The sequence below is a fragment of the Rattus rattus genome, chromosome 5, assembly GCF_011064425.1.
Source record: "Rattus rattus isolate New Zealand chromosome 5, Rrattus_CSIRO_v1, whole genome shotgun sequence".
NCBI classification, from domain to species: domain Eukaryota; kingdom Metazoa; phylum Chordata; class Mammalia; order Rodentia; family Muridae; genus Rattus; species Rattus rattus.
In genome coordinates, this window is record NC_046158.1 from 53,689,934 (window position 1) to 53,711,477 (window position 21,544).

Below are 21,544 nucleotides of genomic sequence, written 5' to 3' on the forward strand. Positions count from 1 at the left end.
GAGGAGGTATGATATCGTGCGACTAGATAATGATATTGTAAGACTTTGCATAGCCAGTAGAATCTCCTAGGGACTATTATACCTGAAAATGTATGCTATTTCAAACATCCCATAATTTAGTATCAATTTCTTGAGTCTCTAACTCTTGCCTCCCAAGCTTGCCTCTAACTGTTTTATCCTCTAACGCAGACACCACTGACTTTTATTAGCTGACCTCTGGGATCATCAAATATGGAAGGGGACTGAAACATATGAAACTACCTTAGACCGCATTTGCTTATAATGATGGTTTTTCTGCATCTTACAGATGTTTTGGTTAACCCTTACATCTTCTGTTCCTCATGGCATTCATTGGGATCATTCATGTGGCTGCATTCAGACAGAAGCCAAGCTTTGCTAATGTACCCCTTATACATATCTGGGGGTGCAATGATGGCTGGGGCTGTTTAGTTCTTCTCTGAGGGCTCTATTTCATAAAGCGTTCATTCTCCAGATCTTCTTTATGTGACTTCCCTCTTGGTGGCATGAAGATGATGTCTTTATGCAGAGAGGCAGGTACAGGACAGAACAAGGCCCGTCATTGGACAAGAAGGAAGGATAGGCGGGAACCAAGTTTTAGGAAGAGGAGGAGCCGGAGCAAAGAGAAGGGGCGGGGAGAACACGGTGGCAGATGTTAAGATTCTTCTCTGAGCATAGATACAGGCTGTTATGAATATTTTTAAGGGATGGGTGTGTACAGGATTTTGTGCTATCTAGATGGGCAAATTCTACCTTATCAGTTGGATCAGAGGTTATTGTGTGGTGCGTCCTTTCATGTGGAGACTTAGTTGATTGAGTTCAAGAGAAGGTGCAGTAGCAGGACTCACCACGCCTGCCATGGGATTGGGATGTGTATGCCTGGCGTGGTAACAGCCCGCCAGGGGAACTGTGAGTGAAAGCGGCGTGGCAAGGTGAGCTAGAGGTACCCCGCAGTGCCATGTGGCCCCATGGGTGCCGGCACTAGAGAGAGTGCAAGATAACCCACAGTGCCGTGTGGTCCCACGGTGCCGATGCTAGTGCGGGATTAAAAGGTTCCTCCAGCTTTTTTAATATTTACCGCAACAGTGGAATAGCCTTCTATACTGGTATAATATGGTATCTATATTCCAAAAGGGAGCTGCATAATATAAAGATATAGCTCAGGCCAGTTAGCTGAGACAGAGGCGAAAGTGTGTGTGCGCACAGACCCACTTTCGTGGGAACCACGCATCCATTTGCTCCTAAACGTCATAGATAACTCAATGTATCAGGGTCACTCTGGTTCAATCCTAATCACTCGATTATATACAGTTTAGCTCAAATATTTCTGTAAGTCAAGTCTCCATCACCTGTCTATTGTCTATAAACTGGTATTGTCTTCCACATGACTGAGGTAATCGGGTCACAGCCTTGCTCATAAAGTCTTTTATCTATTGAATTTAGTCCTTACCAAAAGACATATAATGGGGTGATTAGCAGTCCCCTAAAAATATATGAATGCAGAACCTCTCTCTCTCTCTCTCTCTCTCTCTCTCTCTCTCTCTCTCTCTCTCTGTGTGTGTGTGTGTGTGTGTGTGTGTGTGTGTGTGTGTGTGTGTGTGTTTCTTCTAAGTGGTGAATAGTTATCTGCTTTATGCTCCTGGCAGGTTGGGTTGTACACACATTGCACCTACCCAAGAGCTCTCTGGATTTGAGAATGAAAGACACACACACACACACACACACACACACACACACACACACACACACGCACGCACGCACGCACGCGCGCGCGTACACTCACATGCACCACCAGCAGCAGCACCAACAGATTTTGATATGCCTTGACTAGCTCAATGACTGGGCACTACATGCTCCCCTCCGGATTCCTGACTTAACATTTTCTAAATATATATTTTATCTTTGCTGCCCTAGTTCCTCCTGGGCACCCCACTCCCCACCCCAGTGCTGCATTCCCTTTCCACCAACATTGCTGGATGCTTTCCCTCCTGCAGCTCTTAAATCTGACCTCTCTCACTGAGTCATGGCGATTCTCCTCTTCCTCTCCCCCTTGGTCCCTTGCCCTCACAATCTAAAAGTCCCGCCTCCATCTCCCTGCCCAGTCATTGGCTGTACAGCAATTCTTCATCACCAATCGAAGCTAGTTGGGGGCAGGAACCCTCAGCATCTGGAAGCACAACTTTTGGGAGCAGAATTAAGAAAGCATTAGAACCAACTCACAACATGATCTTATTTGGAAAGAAAGTCTTAGCAGACATGATAAAGTTAAGGCTCTCAACACAACATCATCCTGGACTGAGAATGAGCCCTGAATACAATGGCATAGCATTTCCCCTCTTAAGGAGAAAAGACACCAGGACGCACAGAGGAGAAGGCGATCCAAAGACAAGACTAGAGACGGGAATCATGTGTCTAAGTCCGCCATGAACCTGAAGCAGGGACCTCAAGCTAGCAAAGAACCAGGAAGTGGATTTTCTCTCAGAAATGCCACATAAAACACAAGCCTTCTGAATACCTTGGAGTTCTAGTCTACAAAAATCATAAGAAAAGTTTCCTTCATTCTAAGGCACCGAATGTGTGATTGATGTGTTATAAAAAGATAGAGGGGGGGATATGTTCTGTGGAGGTGTAGTCAGGTATGGGGGAAGGGGGTGCTTCTGCGAGCCCATCTGAGGCATCCTTTCCCCTGAGGGAACAGCCATAAACTCAGTAGGATAGGATAGGATGGGATAGGATAGGGATAGGGATAGGATAGGATAGGATGGGATGAGTCAAGATGGGATGGGATAGGAGGCAGAGAGAGAGAGAGAGAGAGAGAGAGAGAGAGAGAGAGAGAGAGAGAGAGAGAGTGTAGAGAGGGGAAGGGAAGGCAAGAGCAAGAGAGAGCGAGGAGGGGGGAAGCAGCCTCTTTTATGAATCAGGCTACCTGGCTGTTGCCAGGTCACTGTAGGGCAAAGCTTAGACAGAATGTTAACGTGATGTTGTTACAAAAGCACTGAACTCCTCTGCATTTGCCTTTATTTCATCTTTCTTCCCATCATCCTCCATGATCCAAGTTTGCAGCCCGTCCAGCTTACAGCCGTGAGCATTCTTTTAGGGTCCGCCCACATCTGCCTCTCAAACTCCTCTTTTCCATTCAGACCTAGTTGAAATGTTACATACTCTGTGGCTGCCTTTCCCTGTGTCTGTCCAATCCTGTATTGTGCCAGGGTTCTATCAAATCTCCCACTATCAAATGAGCTTCAGCCCGAGCTGCCAAGGATATTTGACATTGACATTGGTGAGAGCTTCAAGCATGTTTGTTTGTGCAAGTCATTTCATTAAACTATGGATAAATCAAATTACTGGCTAGGAAGCTGCTTCAAAGTTGGATGGTGTTCATAGTACCGGAATGTGCTATGTAGGCTGCTGGAGGGGACAGGAGTGACATCAACAGTCTTACCCAGCTGTGAACCATACGAGCTGTTATGGAGTTTGAGACTCCCTAGAAAAGACCACAGATTCATCTGCACTACAATTAGTTACATGTATTGAGGCTACTAGCAGGACAGTAATTTTTGAACAAAATTAGAGCCTCCTCCTTGAAGGGGGTGGAGGGAAGGAGTTTTAAAGGTAAAAGCTACAAAAATACCTTGAGTACACACTGGCAAGGCAAGAGCTGTTCCGTTCTACCAAGTTTAGGTAGTCAAGGTGACCTCAAAATAGTCCTCGAATGTCTGCATAAGCAAGTTACAGAAGCCAAGAAAGCAGCTAGTCATAATCATAATAAAGCAGATGGTCATGGCTGTACATTTTGGGTCAGGGGTCACTGAATCAGCGTTGCTGGATTGTCCAGGAACTACAGTCAGAGACAAATAGCTAGTGTGTACCAAGATGGATTTCCTTAGCCACCACAGCTATGCCAAGGCACAGGACTGGCATGAAGACTATGGAGATATCACATTACTTTCTAATTGGATTTAAGGCCCACTCCACAGGAGGAAACACATGCCTGGTGCTATAAACTGTGTAAAGAATTCATGGTTAATATGTTCACAGACCCTAGGAGTGAACCTACTATTATTTTCTACATGGGCATAATATCAGACCACTCTCTAAATTACCTCTATTCCCATAGATTAATGTGACTCTCAGATCACTTCCTATGGTTGTTAAGGAAGGTACTTGCAGCTGGTCAAAATGCAGAGAGTAAATGTCTGTAAAGTTCTTAGCCAGAAATGGGACAACTATATAAGACACACACACACACACACACACACACACACACAAACGTGTACTCGAGGCTCAGGGACAACTCAGAAGAAGGGGTAAAACAATTTGAAGATCTAGAAGCAGTGTCCTCTGGACACATAGGACAGCTGCATTCCTGAGCTCAGAGCAGCCGTGTTTTCCGGCACAAGGCCTGCACATGATGAAGCCAGTCAACGTTACAGCATGTAGCATGGATCAGGTGTGCCCCTACCCTTAGCTGAGGAGCGATGGACAGTTGATGGCTTCTGTGGAAGGAGAGTCCATTTGCTTTGTGGGTGTGGGGCCTAGTAGGTTGACCACACTGCAGTGGATGGCCCAACACCCATGAGCACTTAGTGGATTTTTTTTTCTTTAGTTTAAGGAGGTGTGACACAAGCTTTAAAGTGCAAACTCATTTGAACTGGAGAAGAAAAATTCCAAGAAGCCAGGTTATTTGAAATGCAGATCATGCATGGTTTTGGAGCCCTCTCAGCCCAACCTAAGAATTAGTTTTCTCCCTGAATGTGTGTCTTGCCTTTGATTCCCAGTCGTTTTCATAAAGTGTCTACTCTGCCTCTGTTCTTTGCAGCCATATCTCCCTACTTGTTGTTGTCAATGTTTTTGAATTCTGGCAACAGATTAGTATTTCCTGGAGCCTCGGAGCCCTTTAGAACAGAGACATAGCACTAAAATAAATAAATAAAATAAAATAAACGTCTTTTTTTCCAAAAAGGAAGACATTATTTATTCAGTTCAGATAAGCTTTCTCTGCTAAATCTGAATTTTTGCTCTTACGGCAATTATCTTGACTGAGGCTCTCAGATATAACAATAGACCAGAATCTTCTAGTCCTAGCTTCAAAGAATCTCTTCCCTAATTACTTCCCACTGTGAGTAAAATGTCAGGACAATTTCATCATTAGCCTAAAACCCAAGCCAGTGGATTTTACAATGGCTGTGAGTTTTCCTTGCATAGACTTGGAGACGTCACAGAAGAGACGCAGTGATGGCGGGGCCAGCAAGCCGCATCAGCAGCTCGGATATAAGCTGGCCTGGCACGCCAGCACCTTCTATGAGCAGGTATGGGAAGCAGAAATGAGAAAAAGCAGAGCTCTCTCCTAGGACGAGAGTAGTCAGGGGAGTGGTTACATCATAAAGCAATGAGCCGGGGTTCACCAGACGGAGTGTGAGAAATGACCATGAGAAAGGGAAGGCGAGGATGCTGTGTGGTGTCTTTGGTCTGTACCTTCTTCCTTCCAATCCATGACATGTGGCTGGCATGGACTCGCTGTCCTTCCTGTGGAGAGAGAAGACCTCTACCATCCCTCGGGTCTCACATTATCACTTCATTTAACGAGTCTTGGTCAGTGAATTCGAGCAGGAACAATGAGCATCGTGTCTTTATTTAAGACACACTGGGAGCCTCTCCCATGCTTCTTTGTCTTCCCCTCTCAGTAAGAATAGCAATGTCCAATACTGTAATCATGGTTCCAGAATGGGAAGGCACAGGAAACAGAACCACAGAAGACCACAGCCTACCTGCCACAGGCATGGGGAGATGACCATTGTTGTTCCAAGTCCTTGAAATACTGTCACTACAGCAAAACTGGCCATAAAGAAGCTGGTATCTGTACGTGACATGTAGCTGTGATTAAAATACGTGGCCTAATTTTCAGTTCTGGAGATTAGCAGGGAAAATGGTATCAGGAGCTAGAATAGTAACTCATACAGGAATAAAATATTTGGGGAAACCAACACAATATCTTCATTGGTTAATTACTAAATCTAACAAACGTACAACTTCCAGCAAGAATACCTAGAAACAATGTTTGTGGCAGGTGTCTTGGGGACCAGATGTGACCCTGTGTAGCAGACATTTACTGAATAAACTAACTGATGGCTGTCTTCCACTGTAGCAGACATTCCTGCCATGGCAGACACGGGCACACATGTTTTTCCCACCTTTGTCTTAATTATCAAACTGCGTTTATATGGTCAGCAATTTCACCCAATGTCAAAGTCCTACCCTCCGCCCCCAAAAAGGATAACTAAACCCAAGGCTCTTATCAGAATACAGTAAAACTTGATTCCATGCAATTGCTATAGGGCAGACATTAAACATGGGTGGTGGCAATTTAAAGGCCAGGGGTCTTGGTTTTAAAAGGCTTGAACATATACAACCTAAAAGGTAGGAAAGTCAGGCACTGGAGGCCAGGACCCAGGTCTAATCCCACATTTGAAGATGACCACTAACTAGGTCTATGATTATGAAAATGTCTGTCCCTCCTTTTCTCAATTTCCCAATGTTTTCTGGTCTCTGCCTGCATGCATTTACATTTTATGTTTTTGAGGGCTTCTGGAGATTTTTCATACCCCTCCTCCCCCCTTTTTTCTTCAGTTTTCTATTTTCATCCTTCTTTTCTCCTTTTTGGTGTTTTGTTTTGTTTGCTTGCTTGTTTGGTTTTTTGTTTCTTGAGACAACTCTGTGTAACCCAGGCTAGCCCTGAACTCTGTGTCTTCCTGCCTCAGTCTATCAAGTGTTAGGATTACAGGTGCATAGCACCACATGCAGGAATTTCACCGTTGAGAGGGAGAGGAAAAGAGGTGGGAGGGCAGGGAGGATGGCCCCACATGCCTTCTCAGTCAGAGTGGTCTTGTTTTGGATACTGAACTGTCCTTAGCGGAGAACCGCATTTAAATAAATGGCTCCGGAAATAAAACATACGAGAAAGTGAGAGATCTGACCCAGCATATACACTTGTTTTACATACGAGAAAACCCTGCCTTCTCTGCCTACTGTGTCGGTCACCAGCCCTTACGAGCCTCACTTACCTCTCACCTCCACAGTAGCACCCTGATCCCCCCTGCACCCACCACTTAGTTTCTGGGCTTAAATGAGGTCCCACTGAGTGCACAGCAAGGCACTCAGGCAGAGGTGCTGCACGGCTCTGTGGTTTCAATGCTCAGGTGGGCGATAAGGGATCAGCCATGGTAAACCCAGAGAATCCTTACTTGTGTTAGTTTAGGTGAACTTTGCAAATGACGTGGTAGTATACATGGTATATTGTAAACAGTGAGTTAACACAGTGTGTGTGACCTTGTTGTACACAGGGTTCAATTCAACTATTCTTCTTCTTGAACAAGCGCTATGTCACTTCCCACGTGAAGCCAAACTTTACATCTGGGAAGTCCTTTACCCAGTGTAATAGATCTGAGGAAAGGTCTAACGATGTTCTGCTACTTCCTAAAGACGTCTGTCCTGACACGGCGCAGACTGTCAGGTGAAAAGGCTCCACATTCTGACTTTTGTAAACAGGCTCATTACTCTGAGCTCCGTTAAGATTGGATATTGAACTGGATGGCGCTAAAGGTAAGAGTTTTTATTCAGTCATCTGACTTCTCAGTTCTTCTCAATGTTTTTGCTCTTGATCTGATATCAGTGCAACTTTTCTCAATCACTAGTCTCCTGTTTTCAAATTTCATCATCATAACATTTCTAGCTACCATATGTGTTCTTCCCTTGAATGTTTAAGTTTAGGAGACATTAGCATAACTTGACAATTTTAGACACTAGTAAACTTTTCTTTTCTTGCACTATCCAGGCACACTTATCAGGTTGAAGGCATTCTGTATGACTAAGAGATTCCTCTTGATCCTAAGTTGTATTGTACAGCTACTGTGCCTGCCTGTAGCCATGGTGACATTGTCTAGGGAGCAAAATCACACAAGTGCTATGAACAAGAGATTCATTGCCAAGATGAAACCACAAAAAACTTAGGTAGAAGCTGGGGAGGACATGGTCTAAATGTGGATGGCAGAAGGACCACAGCAAAGTCACTGACGCTACAAAGAGGAGTTGATGAACACTAGAGAAGGCTGTTGACAGCAAGGAAAGACGCTATTCTGACACTGTTAAAAGACCTTAAAAATAACATAAAATTAGGCTGATTTAAGGGACAACTGCAACAAGAAATTTCGGTGCTGGAGAAAAATTCAGCTCAAGGATAAATACCAAAAAACAACCAGGGACTTAAAGCCCAGGAGCAGGGTGAAAGGTCAGTGAGTGGAAAAGCAGTAAGAGGAAAGAAACACCAGAGGTAAGGGGAATTCTAGGTAAAGAAATTTGACAGGATTCTTGCTGAAGGCAGAAAAGGGTGCTCAGATACCAAAGACGGGAATCTGCCAAACCAATTAGGAAGAAGTCTTGCTAAAACAGGTCTAAATAGCTAAGGCAAGGCCAAGACCTAGGGCCCAGTCAAAGAGAGGACTTCAGGACAGCCTGACTGGAATTCAGTCAGATTAGAGTATTATTGGCTGTGCACATAGAGAGACAGGCTTTAAGTCATTAGTGTCAGCCCCCAGGGCAGTTGGTTGGGAAGAAAAAGCACAAAGCAGGTAAGGATAGTCCTAAGAGGGCAAACTGGTACTCTGCTACAAGTCACCACTGACGTGACCTAGCTAAGCCAGGTCCTCCACCAAAGCAGCACACGTGCCTGCTATAGAACTCAGGAGACAGAAGGGGGCCAGAACTGGAGGGACTTCTGTCCGCCAAACAGGAGAGCTAACGGATGTGTGGCAAACAGGCTGCATCCAGACAATGAACTGACCCTCCAAATATAAAGCTTTCTGTGCGGCCCTTCTACCTCCCAGTCTCAAGCAAATTGCTCGTCACCAGCCTGACTTGGAACCATGCGAAGAATTCTGAGAGACTCAACTGTAGCTAAACTGGCACAGAATAAAGCCCTTGGCATGGCCAGAAGCGACGTCATGAAAGCCATCCTAAAATAAATACACACCTTTCAGAGACAATTTCAATAAGAAAGCCTATCACAACACACAGCTCTAATCACTATGCTCACTTCAAACATCTCCTCCAGCTTTTCTGTGAATGAAACATTGCTACTAGCAAAACGGGGAACTTGTTTTAACTCCCACCAAGACCAAAGTTTAATGCAATAATCAATACATGGCTACCTCAACAACTGTTACAGCAGAAATCTACTTAAAGAACAGCTATTCATTTCTCCCCAAATGCCCTTTGTCATCTCAGTCCTCATCATTTGCCTCTACTCGACCTAAGGCAAATGTATTTAAACTCCAAGCCTGAAGCTCCTTGCTCCTCCCTGCAGTGTGGGCTTGTAGCAACTCCAGCAAACCCTTCTGGCTGGGCTGTGTCAATCTGGATTTAGTTAGGAATGAGGTTTGAGTTCAAGTTTCATCTTGCAAAGCTGATAGGCCTCATGCAAACAGGCACCAGTGTGTTGTCTAATTCTACACAGGGCTTTGCAAGCCTAGCTCTGCTCTGCTCTGCTCTGCTCTGCTCTGCTCTGCTCTGCTCTGCTCTGCTCTGCACACTCTCAGAGGCCCGGTACCCTCTCTGCCCTCCTCATAAAATTCCCCCAGGGAGAGAGTAACAAGCTTAGCCTTGCCTGAAGCCAGTCTTGATCCCCAGAGACACGTTTCCACACAATACTGACACTGGCATCCCAGAGAAGTATATTCTCTCCAGCTTGTCAGAAATGCCAAGAGTAAACCTGGACACTTGGCAAATTTAATGGAACCTTCTAGAATGTGCTCCATTTCAACTATGTTCACCTCACAGTAGACGTATATACTATAGGTCAGCCGGTGATCAGGTGAAAAGTTATCAGGAGTAGAAGACCCACATTTTGCTGTGGCCAAAACTAAACTCTGTGCTGTTGTAGAAGACCCCCAAGGTCCTAGAGTGGTGTCATGAGTGCTAATGAGATAGCAGGGGTTTATCCTTAGCCACAATGACCCCTATGTCCCCTCCTCTTTGGTGTGGAAGCTCCTCCTCCTTCCTGGGACCCCTTCAAAGCACAGTCCTGCAGGCTGCTGAGGACTACCCTCACTCCCCAGAGCACTCACTCTCTGGCCCAAGTGGGCCTATCCCACCATGCCTCACTTTCAGTTACCCTGAGATAGGGCTCTTTCCACCTTTCTGGTGGGAGTTTGGGGCTTTCCCCCACTCTTTTTCCCCCTCAAAGAGCCTGCAGTCCAGCACTGTATAATTTAGGATCAGCACATGCTCTTAAAGATACAAATACAAAAAATGGTTACAAGTCTAAGATTCCCTTATCAAAATAGGTCACAATCTTCTCCTTCTACCTAGATTTTGTTTTCTTCGCCCAGGATCAATATTTTTTTCCAGATCATTCCTAAGGCTTGACTAGATTTCCTATACTTTCCCTTCTTAAATTTGTTAAATGAAGACAAGCAGAGCTTAATGAAGATCACGTCTGCTGCAACTACATTTAAACTGCAGGGAATTGTGCGATGCCACCTCTACCCTCAACAGAGTTGATGGGGTCATAGAATATTCTGAGCATGCAGAGAGAGGAAAGAGCAAAAGGCTGTTTGCTTCCCTCTCCTTCAGTCTGATGAACACTCCTCAGGGCGATATCAAAGCAGGGGCAGGCTCACAAAAATATCTGATGAGTGGACTTTACACAATCAAAAATATCAACCTTTATTTTAACATGTTAAAATTACTTTAGGCTGATCAAAAAGTCAGATATGCTTCTTACTAAACACAATATTTGAAATTGGTAACATATTTTTGAAGCTGTAATACTCATAAGGATGTTGCCTCTTTTAAATATTGAATAAGGTCTTCTCTCTCACTCTTCTTTTTGATACCAGCAAAAATCATTTTAGTGCCAGGGATGTATTTCTTCGGGTTCTCCAAATATTCCATCAAAGTTTCTTCTGTCCAGATAACACCTATGAGGTTGGAAATAAGCATTAAGTCTCTTCAGTTACATCATTAGGGCTTTCCGTCTGACATGACCCACACACGTGAACAAAGGGCTGGAACGGAATGAGAGAAGTGGTCACCCTCTAGATGCAGCTGCTGCAAGATGTTTCTGTTTACAAAAGTTTTGAAGGCCACGAATGGTGGTGCAAGCCTTTAATCCCAGCACTTGGGAAGCAGAGGCAAGCAGACCTCTGTGAGTTCAAGGGCAGCCCGGTCCACATATGAGCTCCAGGTTAGTCATGGCTTTTTGAGACTGTGTCTCAAAAAAAAAAAAAAAAGAATGAAAAAGAGTTTGAAGCCAGGAAGAGGTGATGGTTATAAGCTTTGTCCAGCATCCTGAATGCTAACTAACTAAATGCTATATGTGTTTCACTTCTATTAAAAATAAAGAAAAAGAAATTTAAAACAGCTGGCTATGGAGTACATGCCTATAATCCTAGCACTTATAGGAGGATCATAGTGAATTTGAGACCAAATGGTTTGCAAGTTCAAAGTCAGTCTGGACCATACTCTGAGACCCTTGTCAAATAAAACCCTTTGCTAACACTAGTGATTTGATATTGTTGTCTATATGATGTTAAGGCACCAAAAATGTTCAAAATAAAGTTGTACTTTAAGAATGTTTGATGTGCTGATCTAAGTACATTTATATATGTGCACACACATATGCATGTACACACACACACACACACGAAGAAAATTGTTTTGCAAATATACTACAGTCTTTTCTAGCTGCTTTTAATCTCGATTCTAAAAGTTTCTCATTTTACTGCTTAACTCCCCTCTACCAACAAATAACTAACAAATTTTAAAAAATATTTTCCTCATTAATTTCTTTACAGCCTGGTCACAGCCCCCCTCCCTCCTCTCTTCCCAGTCCCACATTCCCTCATCCCCCCTTCCCCATCTCCCTGACCCCTTTTCCTCAGAGAAAGAAAAGCCCCTCATTGGCACCAACCCACCCTAATACATCGGCAGCGATGGGAAGAGATGAAGAGACCCAGAGCCAGACAGTAGGAGCCTTGTGGTGGAAGAGGAGAGTGAAGAGCTGAGGGACACCACAAGAAGACCTACAGAGTAAGCTAACCTGGACTCATGGGGCTCCCAGAGATTGAGCCATTAACAAAGGAACAAACATGCATGGGCTGGACCTAAGCCCTTGACGCAGATGTTAAATGTATTTTTAAACTACATATTCTCCAACCTTGCTATGAACCACTACTACAAGTACAATCGATACTGCTACCATGCCATTAAAATGTTCTCTTTTTAGACTTATATGTTTCAAAGTATGAGTTTTTCAAAAACCCCTACTTTTTCAAGATAAATGTAACATAAAATAAACATATAAAACTGTCTACATGGAAAATTCTAAAACTTGCAGTCATGGGTTCGGGGTTTATTGATTGAATTCCGCTGGCACAGGATCCTCTGCAGAAAGAGAAAGCTTGAGAGATGGAGAAGGACAAACAGATTTATTTAGAGCTGCAGAACAGGACGCCCTCTGATGTGAAAGAGCTGGTCCTGGATAACTGTCAGTCAACTGAAGGCAAAATCGAAGGCCTCATGGATGAGTTTGAAGAACTGGAATTCCTAAGTACAATCAACGTAGGCCTCACCTCCATTTTGAATTTACCAAAGTTATCCAAACTCAAGAAGCTTGAATTAAGTGAAAACAGAATCTCAGGGTACCTGGAAGTATTGGCAGAGAAATGTCTGAACCTTAAGCATCTAAATTTAAGTGGCAACAAAATAAAAGATCCCAGCGCAATAGAGCCACTGAGGAAGTTAGAGAATCTCAAGAGCCTAGGCCTGTTTAAGTATGAGGTGACCAACCTGACTGCCTACCGGGAAAATGAGTTCAAGCTCCTGCCGGAGGTCATGTACCTCGATGGCTATGACAGGGACAACAAGGAGGCCCCTGACTCTGATGTTGAGATGACAAGGAGGAAGATGAGGATGAGGAGAATGATGAATATGCCCAGCTAGTGGAAGAGGAAGGAAGGGAAGAAGAGAACGTGGGTAAAGAGGAGGAGGAGGAGGATGAAGAAGGTTACAATGACGGGGAACTGGATGATGAGGAAGACGAAGATGATGCTGGTGAAGAAGGGAGTCAGAACTGAAAATGAGAACCCGATGAGGAGGAATTAATCTGTTTTGGGAAATTCCTATTGTGATTTGCCTGTTTTTAATCCATATCCCCTCCCCTTCCTATTCCTGCCCCTCAAAACTTGTTTTTTTCTGATGTAGCATTGCTGTGGAAACAAGAGGGGAAAAGTGTACTGGGGGATTGCCGGAAGGGGTGGGGGTGGGAGGGGAGGAATAAAATACTATTTTTACTATAAAAAAAACCCTGTCTACATGGGCAAACAGCTATGCCACGAATGACAGCTGGTTCTCCTAATCTGAAAGATAATGAGTCATGTAAATTCCGATGCCATTTTCAATAAACCGGAGCATGACGGTCCATTTTCGATGAAAAAAGTCAGGCAAACACCACAGTGCCAAACCATGCATATTCTTTTCTGCTACAAAATGGCTGAGCATTCCCTGCAGCCTCTGGCCTTTACCTTTGTTCTTGTTTGCATCCGTGTAAGAAAACCCTGGTGCCTGTCCAGTCTTTCGGCCAAAAAGGCCCCAGAGATTTGGCCCTGTCTTGTGCTTCCCGCCTTTCTCCACTGTGTGGCACTGTGCACATTTCTGAACGAAAATCTTCTTGCCTGCTTCAGCATCTCCCATTTTGCTCTGCAATAAAACCTTAAATCACCAACCAAAGAAAGTCTCAGATTTGCAAACCTAGAAAAAAAATGGGAGAGAGATGGATTCCATTACTTTGAAATGATCTCTAATGATATTAAGCAAAAAAAAAATAATAATCACATTACTTTGAACATACCAGTGCTCAAAAACACAGATGCAACATCACAGCATCCAATCTTACAGACGCTCAGTCATCTCCTTCGCTGGGCTTTGTTGTTGTTGTTGTTTGGGTCACACTATGTAGCCCTGGCTGGCCTGGAACTCTCTGTGTAGACCAGGCTGGCCTCTATCTCACAGTGATCCACCCATGTCTGTTTCCTGGATTAAAGGTGTGCGACACCATAGCCACCCAATCAGAGTTATTTTAAATTTCTACTCATAACTTCTTCATAAACTAGTGATATAAAGCTAGTTTTACCTCTGCCTTCAAAAAATTATACTAAATAAAATACATATGCAAAACTATGTGAAATGTGCCGTCTCTACTTAAGAGAACAAACATGATAGGTAAACACCATGTTACACATTCATCATAACAGACACACACCAGAGATTAAAATCATACACAAAAAAGGGAGGTTCCTATCAGATATAGAAAAATTATTTTTGTACTTACTCTACACTCTTATCTGTAAACCAGTCTACCAGATTAGACCAAACATTACCTGAAAATAATGAAGAATAACATTACTGAGCTCTGGCCTCACAGTACTTACTACTAATAAAGCATGAGCTAGATGAAGATCTTGTAATGAGAGAAACGAACAAGACTCTGAACAAGGTGCTTCAGCGACTGCCAAAAAAAAAAAAAATACTTCCTGCATCCAAATGACATAAAAAGTATAATTCAACATCGTAAGTTGAACTTTGAAGGCAGAGGAGACAGCAGGTAAAGTGAGCTGGGTCCCTAGCACCCATGTAAAAGCTGGGCGCGGCAGAACATGCCTTTAATCCCACTGCTGTGAGGATAGAGACAGGCGGATCTCCAGAGCTCTGGCAACCCAGCAAACAGAGCTCTGGGCTTAAGTGAGAGATCCTGACTCTATGAGTAAGATGGAGAAATAACCAGGCAGACATCCCAACATCGTCCTGGGGCCTCCATGTATGCCTGCACATACAGCTAAACTGCAGACATGCATACAACACACGCATGCACACACGCACACAGAGCTCACTGACATCTGATGTGATAATTGTTGGCCTACCTGGACTTGGTTTCCCTATTCTTTGTTTTCTGTGAAGAATAAGCACAGGAGAGTTCGTGATTAAAACAGAGTTAAACATGACGAATCACTGTCACTAAAATCATGAAATTCTTTAACAGTACAGTCCCGAGAATTTATTTATTTACATACTCCTACTAAGAAGCAAAAAGTATTTACATTAACTAACCTGACAAACTTGAAAAATATAGTACTGAATAATGGAAGTTGCTACATAAAGGTGAAATCTGCATCTGAATTTTTAAAAATATGACCAGTAGCCCATAACTATTATTATTAATTCACATCAAAAAAGAAGGCAGCTTTTAGTGTGCAGCATTCAAAACCAAATAATGTAGTATTCAGCGATTAAGTCTGAGAGAAATCAGGATAAGAAAACTTATTTTATGGAAGAGAAGATGACAACGTTGCAAACAGTATTCAAAACACTGCATTTAATTTCTACATACATATGCTCTATAAATAATCCAAATATTTTTAAAACTCAGTGGGTCTTTTAAAGCCATAAAGGAGATAAATTCATCTACAAAAGAAAATGTATGGCAACTTGTAAAATACATACATTATAACTATAAAGTCTTCATCAAGTAGAAACAATTTACCATTAAAATACTAATGAGAGAATCTTTATTCCTGACCTTCTTTACGACAGGTTGATTTTGTGACAATTAAACATTATTAGTAACTTAGGAAGCTTTACTTAAAAGTTATATATATTTACATCAAAGTCATTTGCCAAAAACACCCATGTTCAGTGTTCAAAGCAACAGTGTCATATCACAACTTTTACAGTCACTGTCTTTAATCATAGAGGATTATTGTTGGGGTGGACATGGATGGCCCTGTCCCAGGCAAAACAGAACCAAACCGATTCAGCAATGATAAGAAAGAAATTGACTTGTTGTGAAACTATTTGGTCCTCTGCCAGTATTTGCATATTTATTATCTTTTGTTTTGAGACAGGGTCGTTTTATGTGGTCCTTTTTAGGCAACCTCAGAGTCACTGTGTAGCTTGAGCTGGCTGCTCTCAAACTGACAGCCTTCCTCCCCAGCCTCCTGAGTGCTGAGGATACAGGCTCACCTGACTGCAATTGGCTTTTTACCAGTACTTAGTACGCAAGAGGACTAGGGCAAAAAGGTATGATGTGTCCACAGAGAAGGGCTAGTCTGAAGCCATCTCAATGATAATAAGCAAGAGTAAGAAACATGTGTGTGTCCTGAGTTAAAAAGCCATTTGTTAACTCAGTAAAGAGTCACCACAGCTCTGGGAGCCAGTTCCTGTCATGTAGTTGTACATATGGACAAGTCAAGGCACCTGCAAACTGTACTGTTTCGGTCACGAGTGATGGGTACAGCAAAGAAAACAAGGGATGGAACAGCATTAAACCTCTAATCCCTTCGCATACTTTGTTGAATACATATATGATTTTATTTAGTTATAGATTGACATGGGTTTTGTTTGTTCATCTGTTTTCTTTTTCGGTGCTGTTTTGTTTTCTTGGTTTGAAGGATTTTCTTATTATACAGTTTTGTTTGCTTTTTGAGAAAGAATTTGGGTGGGTAAGGAGGGGAAAGACCATTTATTTGGAAGGGCTTCGGGGATCAAAATTATTTTAAATAATCAAATAGGAACTGGAGAGATGGCTCAGCGGTTAAGAGCACCGACTGCTCTTCCAGAGGTCCTGAGTTCAAATCCCAGCAACCACATGGTGGCTCACAACCATCTGTAATGGGATCTAATGCCCTCTTCTGGCATGTCTGAAGACAGCTACAGTGTACTCCTCTATAATAAATAAATAAATCTTAAATAATCAAATAATGAAAATAAAAAGATAATAAAGATTTGGTAAAATCCTGTTGTTTGCTTGAGATTTTTGCTTGTTTTTGTATTTTAGTGGTGCTAAGACTCACACCTAGGGCCTCCTACACACTAGGTAAGCCTTGTGTCACTTTTCAGGCCTGAAACAGGTTTTTAATACCACTGTATAATGTGGAGCGTGTCTAACTTTTCATGAACAGAAAGTCAATGTGAGAACCATCAAGGCACCAGCAAAGCATTTCCACTTTTTAAAGTCCAAATACTTCAAATGATGAAGGAGGTAGGGGAAACTCGCTAGACTATTTTAAGGGGAAGTACTAAACAGATGCAAAAGAAAAACAAAACAGACTTTCCCATAAGGTTGTATAGGGTGGGGCGAGGTTATGTGCCGGAGGGAATCTCCTCACTGGGTCTATGAGTCCTTCAGATTTGTCTGCCGTGCTTCCCGCCTGGCGGTGGTTATAATTATACCCATGAGTTCAAACAAGAATCCAATTTCCTAAATGCCCAGCCCTCCACATCGATGCCAAGCTCTGGCCAATATCAATGGAAAGTTTGACCCAGCTATCTCCACCGCCCCAGTACCCGGGGCGTTGTACAGGGTCCTATCAATAATATATTCTTCTGTTGTTCACAACTGAAGCTTTGGCCCCGCTGGGCTGGGGACCGTTGAACGCTCCTCCCTGGGCCCAACCTAGGCCCTCCTTGCATCCGCCCACAATCAGGGCTCCCAGGCCCAATCTGCCCAGCCAACTATCTTCCAATCGGCCAGCACCTACCACGATCACAGAAGCGCTGCCCTGAGCCACCCTTGGTCCACTGATGCAGTGAGGCCAAGATTTAAGGCGCGACTGCTGTGCCCGAGGACTCCTCTTACAGGCCGGATCATGCACCAGCTGATGGCGGGCTCCATCCTCGCTGCTGATTGGCTGTGAGATCCCGCGGGATCCCCCAACTCTCGCAGAGGCTGGATGTCCTCCAAGTCTAACAGTCTGTTGCCTGGTTTTGTTTCTTCACCATTTAGTCACACAAAGACCTAAACTGTACACTTACAGTTGTGTGTATACAAAGTCTTGCGTGGAACAGCAACTCTTGAATGGTCCAAGAATATTTGGTGGCTACAATCAAATCACATTAATAAAATGCTTACTCTAAGCAAAACATTGTATCAGCTACGCTAAAAGTACAATTATTGAACCCTGCCTTCCCAACTGTTCATGAATTGCAATCTGGCTGTGGCAAGAGGCTACAATACAACAAACTTAAATTATTGCAAAATAAACTCAATGCGGTGACACCTCCTGTACTCCCACCTTCAGGAGACTGAGGCAGGAGGATCACCATGAGTTTTTGGGTCAACTTAATATTACAAAGTGAGCCCTTGTCTCAAAAAGCAGTTAAGAAAAGTGTTGTCAATAGTTTGCAACTATTTCAATCATTCTTAATTATAAGCAATTGTATTTTAATTGAAATAGCCACAGTCACCAAGTGATGAATGAAACCACTCTAAATGATTCCTGTGAATTTTGTCCTACAGTCAACACATCTTAAAGATGACATCTAACTGAATCAAAGGGTCTTATTGGGGGGAAAGCGGGAGTAAATATTTTCAAACTGAAGGAGACTATCTTTTTCTGTGTGTATGCCAAGGCTAAGCTAAGGGCTTACACACACGTTTTGCCAATAGCTTGCCCATGGAGCTAATGGAGGCTCTGTGCCGTAAACATTTTCACTTGGTCATGATAAATATCAGCGACAAAAACCTAGAAAACATTCACATAGTGCATATTTTTATTAATATAATGTTTGAAGAGTAATGCATCAACTAAGTAAATTCCATTGCACTAACAGTTTGAGATGTTTTGGGAAACTGATAACATTCATTATTTTCTCTTTGCCTTTCAAAAACTAGTCACATTATTACGTCTCTGCTCTGTCATGGTGTCTTTTTTTTTTTCTCTCTCTCTCTCTCTTTCTCTTTTTCAGTGCTGGGATTGAACCTGAGCTCCCTTGGCATGCAGATCAGACTGTACAATGGAGCTGTGTTCCCAGCACCTTATCTCTCATTCTAGAAAAAGAAGTTTTTCTAAACTTTTGTGAGGATAAACGACACCAAAGGACAGCTGCAACACATAACTATGTTATATATTTTAAAGTCTTGAAAAAAAATAATCTGTAGATTTCCAGAACATTGTTTATCGTTACAAAGCTAATCTCTTCTGGCCCCCAAACGTCTTAGTTACATGTAGTTCATGTGCAAAGCTTTAATGGCATTTTGAAATTTGATAGTTATTTCCTGTCTTGTCAATGAGGGTGCAGAGGGTACCTGGAAGAGAATGGGGGACAAGAGACATGAAGAAGGATGCCAAGACAAGAGTCTTGATATTCTGCCCCACCACAGCCCTAGAAAATTCAAGGAACCTGGGAACCATAAAAACAACAACAACAACCTCAACAACAAAACAAAACAAAAACCCTTTCTTCCTTTAGTTTCTGTCAGGCGTTTTGTCACAGCAATGAAATGTGTGACTCATACAAAAAATGAGTCCTGGAGAAAAGGAGTTAATGCTGTCATTAAATCTAGTGAAATGATTCTCAAACCTTTGGAACTGGTTTGCAGGAGAAATATGGAGAAGGCGGCCTGTAGAGAAACCTAAAATTCTGTAAGCAGGGCTTAATAGGGAATCTTGTGGAAGTTCAGAAGGCCAGTAGAAATGTGAACAGTAAAAACTATGTTCGTAAGGTTTCCGGGGAGAAGGAGGATTCTGTTGGGAATGTAACATAAGCCATTGGTGTTACATTATGACAAACGGTTTGTCTGTATGCTGTCTGCTTCCTGAGACTCTGGGTGTAGCTGAATTTAAAAGTAACAGCATGGTGGGACTGGAGCAACGGCTCAGCAGTTAAAGAGCACTGCCTGCTCTTCCAGAGGATGCAGGTTAAACTCCCAGGGCCCATTTGGAGCTAACAAGTGTCTGTAATTCCTATTTCCAGGGGAATCCGATGCCCTCTTCTGGCCCCCATGAGCACTGCATGCACGTGATGCACAAACAAACATGCAGGCAAAATATCAATCTGTATAAAATAAAAATAAATAAAAACCTTTTAAGAATGTAAGTAATAACTTAATTAATTTGGCAGAGAAAATTCAAGACAGCAGAGCGTTCTTGCTGAGGCAGATTTACGGTGAGGATCTGGAACAAGACTCAGGCTAGAACAATTGAAAAACTTAGTTTGATAAGAAAAGCCCCAGGAAGGCTGAGGCTGAGGAAGGGGGTTTCTGAAGAGCTCTGTGCCATTTTTCTTTAAAAGCCAGATGCTTTGTATTGCAAACAACAGTACAAAGTAAAGACTTTAATGTGGCTCTCAGCCTTCCTAATGCTACGATTCTTTAATACAATTCTTCATGTTGCATGACCCCCAACCATAAAATTATTTTCATGGGATCCTTCACAACTGTAATTTCGCTACCATTGTGAACTGTGAGGCAAACATCTGTGTTTTCAGATGGCCTTAGGTGATCCCCATGAAAGGGTCATTTGACTCCAAAGGGGTCGTGACCCACAACGAGAAACACTGCATTGAGGACATTTCAAGATTTGGCAGATCTCACTAGGTCTTTTCCTGGAGTGGGGTGGACTGGAGGGAGGTGGGGTGGGAGTAACTTCAAGGGGCCGTGCTTACACCCAGTGACCTAGGAAGGTGTTTCTACAGGATTCTTTCACCCTGCTCAGCTGCCTAGGCACCAAAGGGCCACCTTCAGCTTTAGGATAACAAGACCTAACTAGCACTGCAGCTGAGGGCAGACCTCGGCACCAGCCACACAGTCCGTGGTGTCTCGAGCTTGCAAAATGTTAAAGTTGAGAAATCCTGGAGCCTTCCAACCCAGACTTCAAGCAAAGACCCGAGAAACTGGTCAGAGGTCAACTCGACTTGCAGAAGGGAAGCTGTGAGGGACAGACAGGCTAAAAACACAACGGAAATTCCAAGACATGGGCTGTTAGAAAATGCATGCGTTTGTCAAAAGCTGCATGTAGAGCCAGCCCAAGGGAGGTGACGAAGGCTACCAATAACAGAGCTGACTAGACAGGATTTAACATCCATCCTGTTGCTTTAGCCCCACCCTCTCTTTCTATGCCCAGTTCTCCCTTCCAGCAATGTAACTGTTTATGCTGTGCCACGCTATGTGCTGGAAGGATCTAATTGTATAGGCGTTCACACCTCACAGTTCACTTTCCCCTGGAACTTTAAAAAGTGTTAAATGTTTAGACCAGAAGTCTCACTGTCTTTCTCTGCTGGCCTTGAACTTGCAATCTTCCTGCCTTCGCCTCCCAGAGGCTGGAATTACAGGTGCATGCTACTACCATAACTCAGCTTTGAATTTGGACAATGTTCAAACAGTTGAGACTCCTAGACTTGGACTTTAGTGTTCATGTCTTTGGAAACTCCTGGACATACCTCATTTTGCATGGAAGGAGAGGAACTCTGTGACTTAAATAGGGAATGTCACCCCACCTGCTCATGTAGTGAATGCTTGGCACTATCTGGGGAGATAGAAACTCCAGGAAGCCGAGCCTAGCTGGGTGGGGTAGGTCATTACAGACATCCTGATGCCTAGGTCCCTTTTCCCTACCTCCAAGAGGTGAGAAGCCTCTGCCATGTCCTCCTCCTGCTGTGTGGTTCTGCCTTACATCAGCCCCTAATCAGTCAAGCTAAG

The 21,544-nt window shown here is 43.3% G+C and overlaps 2 protein-coding genes across 2 annotated transcripts; one reads left to right on the forward strand and one right to left on the reverse strand.

The window, feature by feature from the left end:
• Positions 1-10,714: 10,714 nt before the first annotated feature.
• Positions 10,715-17,751, reverse strand: LOC116901543 (cytochrome c, testis-specific). Its single transcript, XM_032903527.1, has 4 exons — positions 17,607-17,751; positions 14,991-15,019; positions 13,596-13,821; positions 10,715-10,991 (listed from the first exon to the last, which is right to left on the reverse strand). Exons 3-4 carry the CDS (start codon positions 13,762-13,764, stop codon positions 10,843-10,845), a joined length of 318 nt encoding a protein of 105 aa, XP_032759418.1. The 5' UTR covers positions 13,765-13,821; positions 14,991-15,019; positions 17,607-17,751; the 3' UTR covers positions 10,715-10,842.
• Positions 12,481-13,148, forward strand: LOC116899961 (acidic leucine-rich nuclear phosphoprotein 32 family member A-like). Its single transcript, XM_032901793.1, is given in 2 exon segments — positions 12,481-12,964; positions 12,967-13,148. Coding segments are annotated over 2 exon segments (666 nt in total).
• Positions 17,752-21,544: the final 3,793 nt, after the last annotated feature.

Excerpts from the sequence above, each read along its gene's own strand:
- LOC116901543 (XM_032903527.1), bottom strand. The coding sequence starts at position 13,764 with ATGGGAGATGCTGAAGCAGGCAAGAAGATTTTCGTTCAGAAATGTGCA. Across the intron at positions 10,992-13,595 it reads GGATGCAAACAAGAACAAAG|GTGTTATCTGGACAGAAGAA; the intron begins GTAAAGGCCAGA and ends CCAACCTCATAG.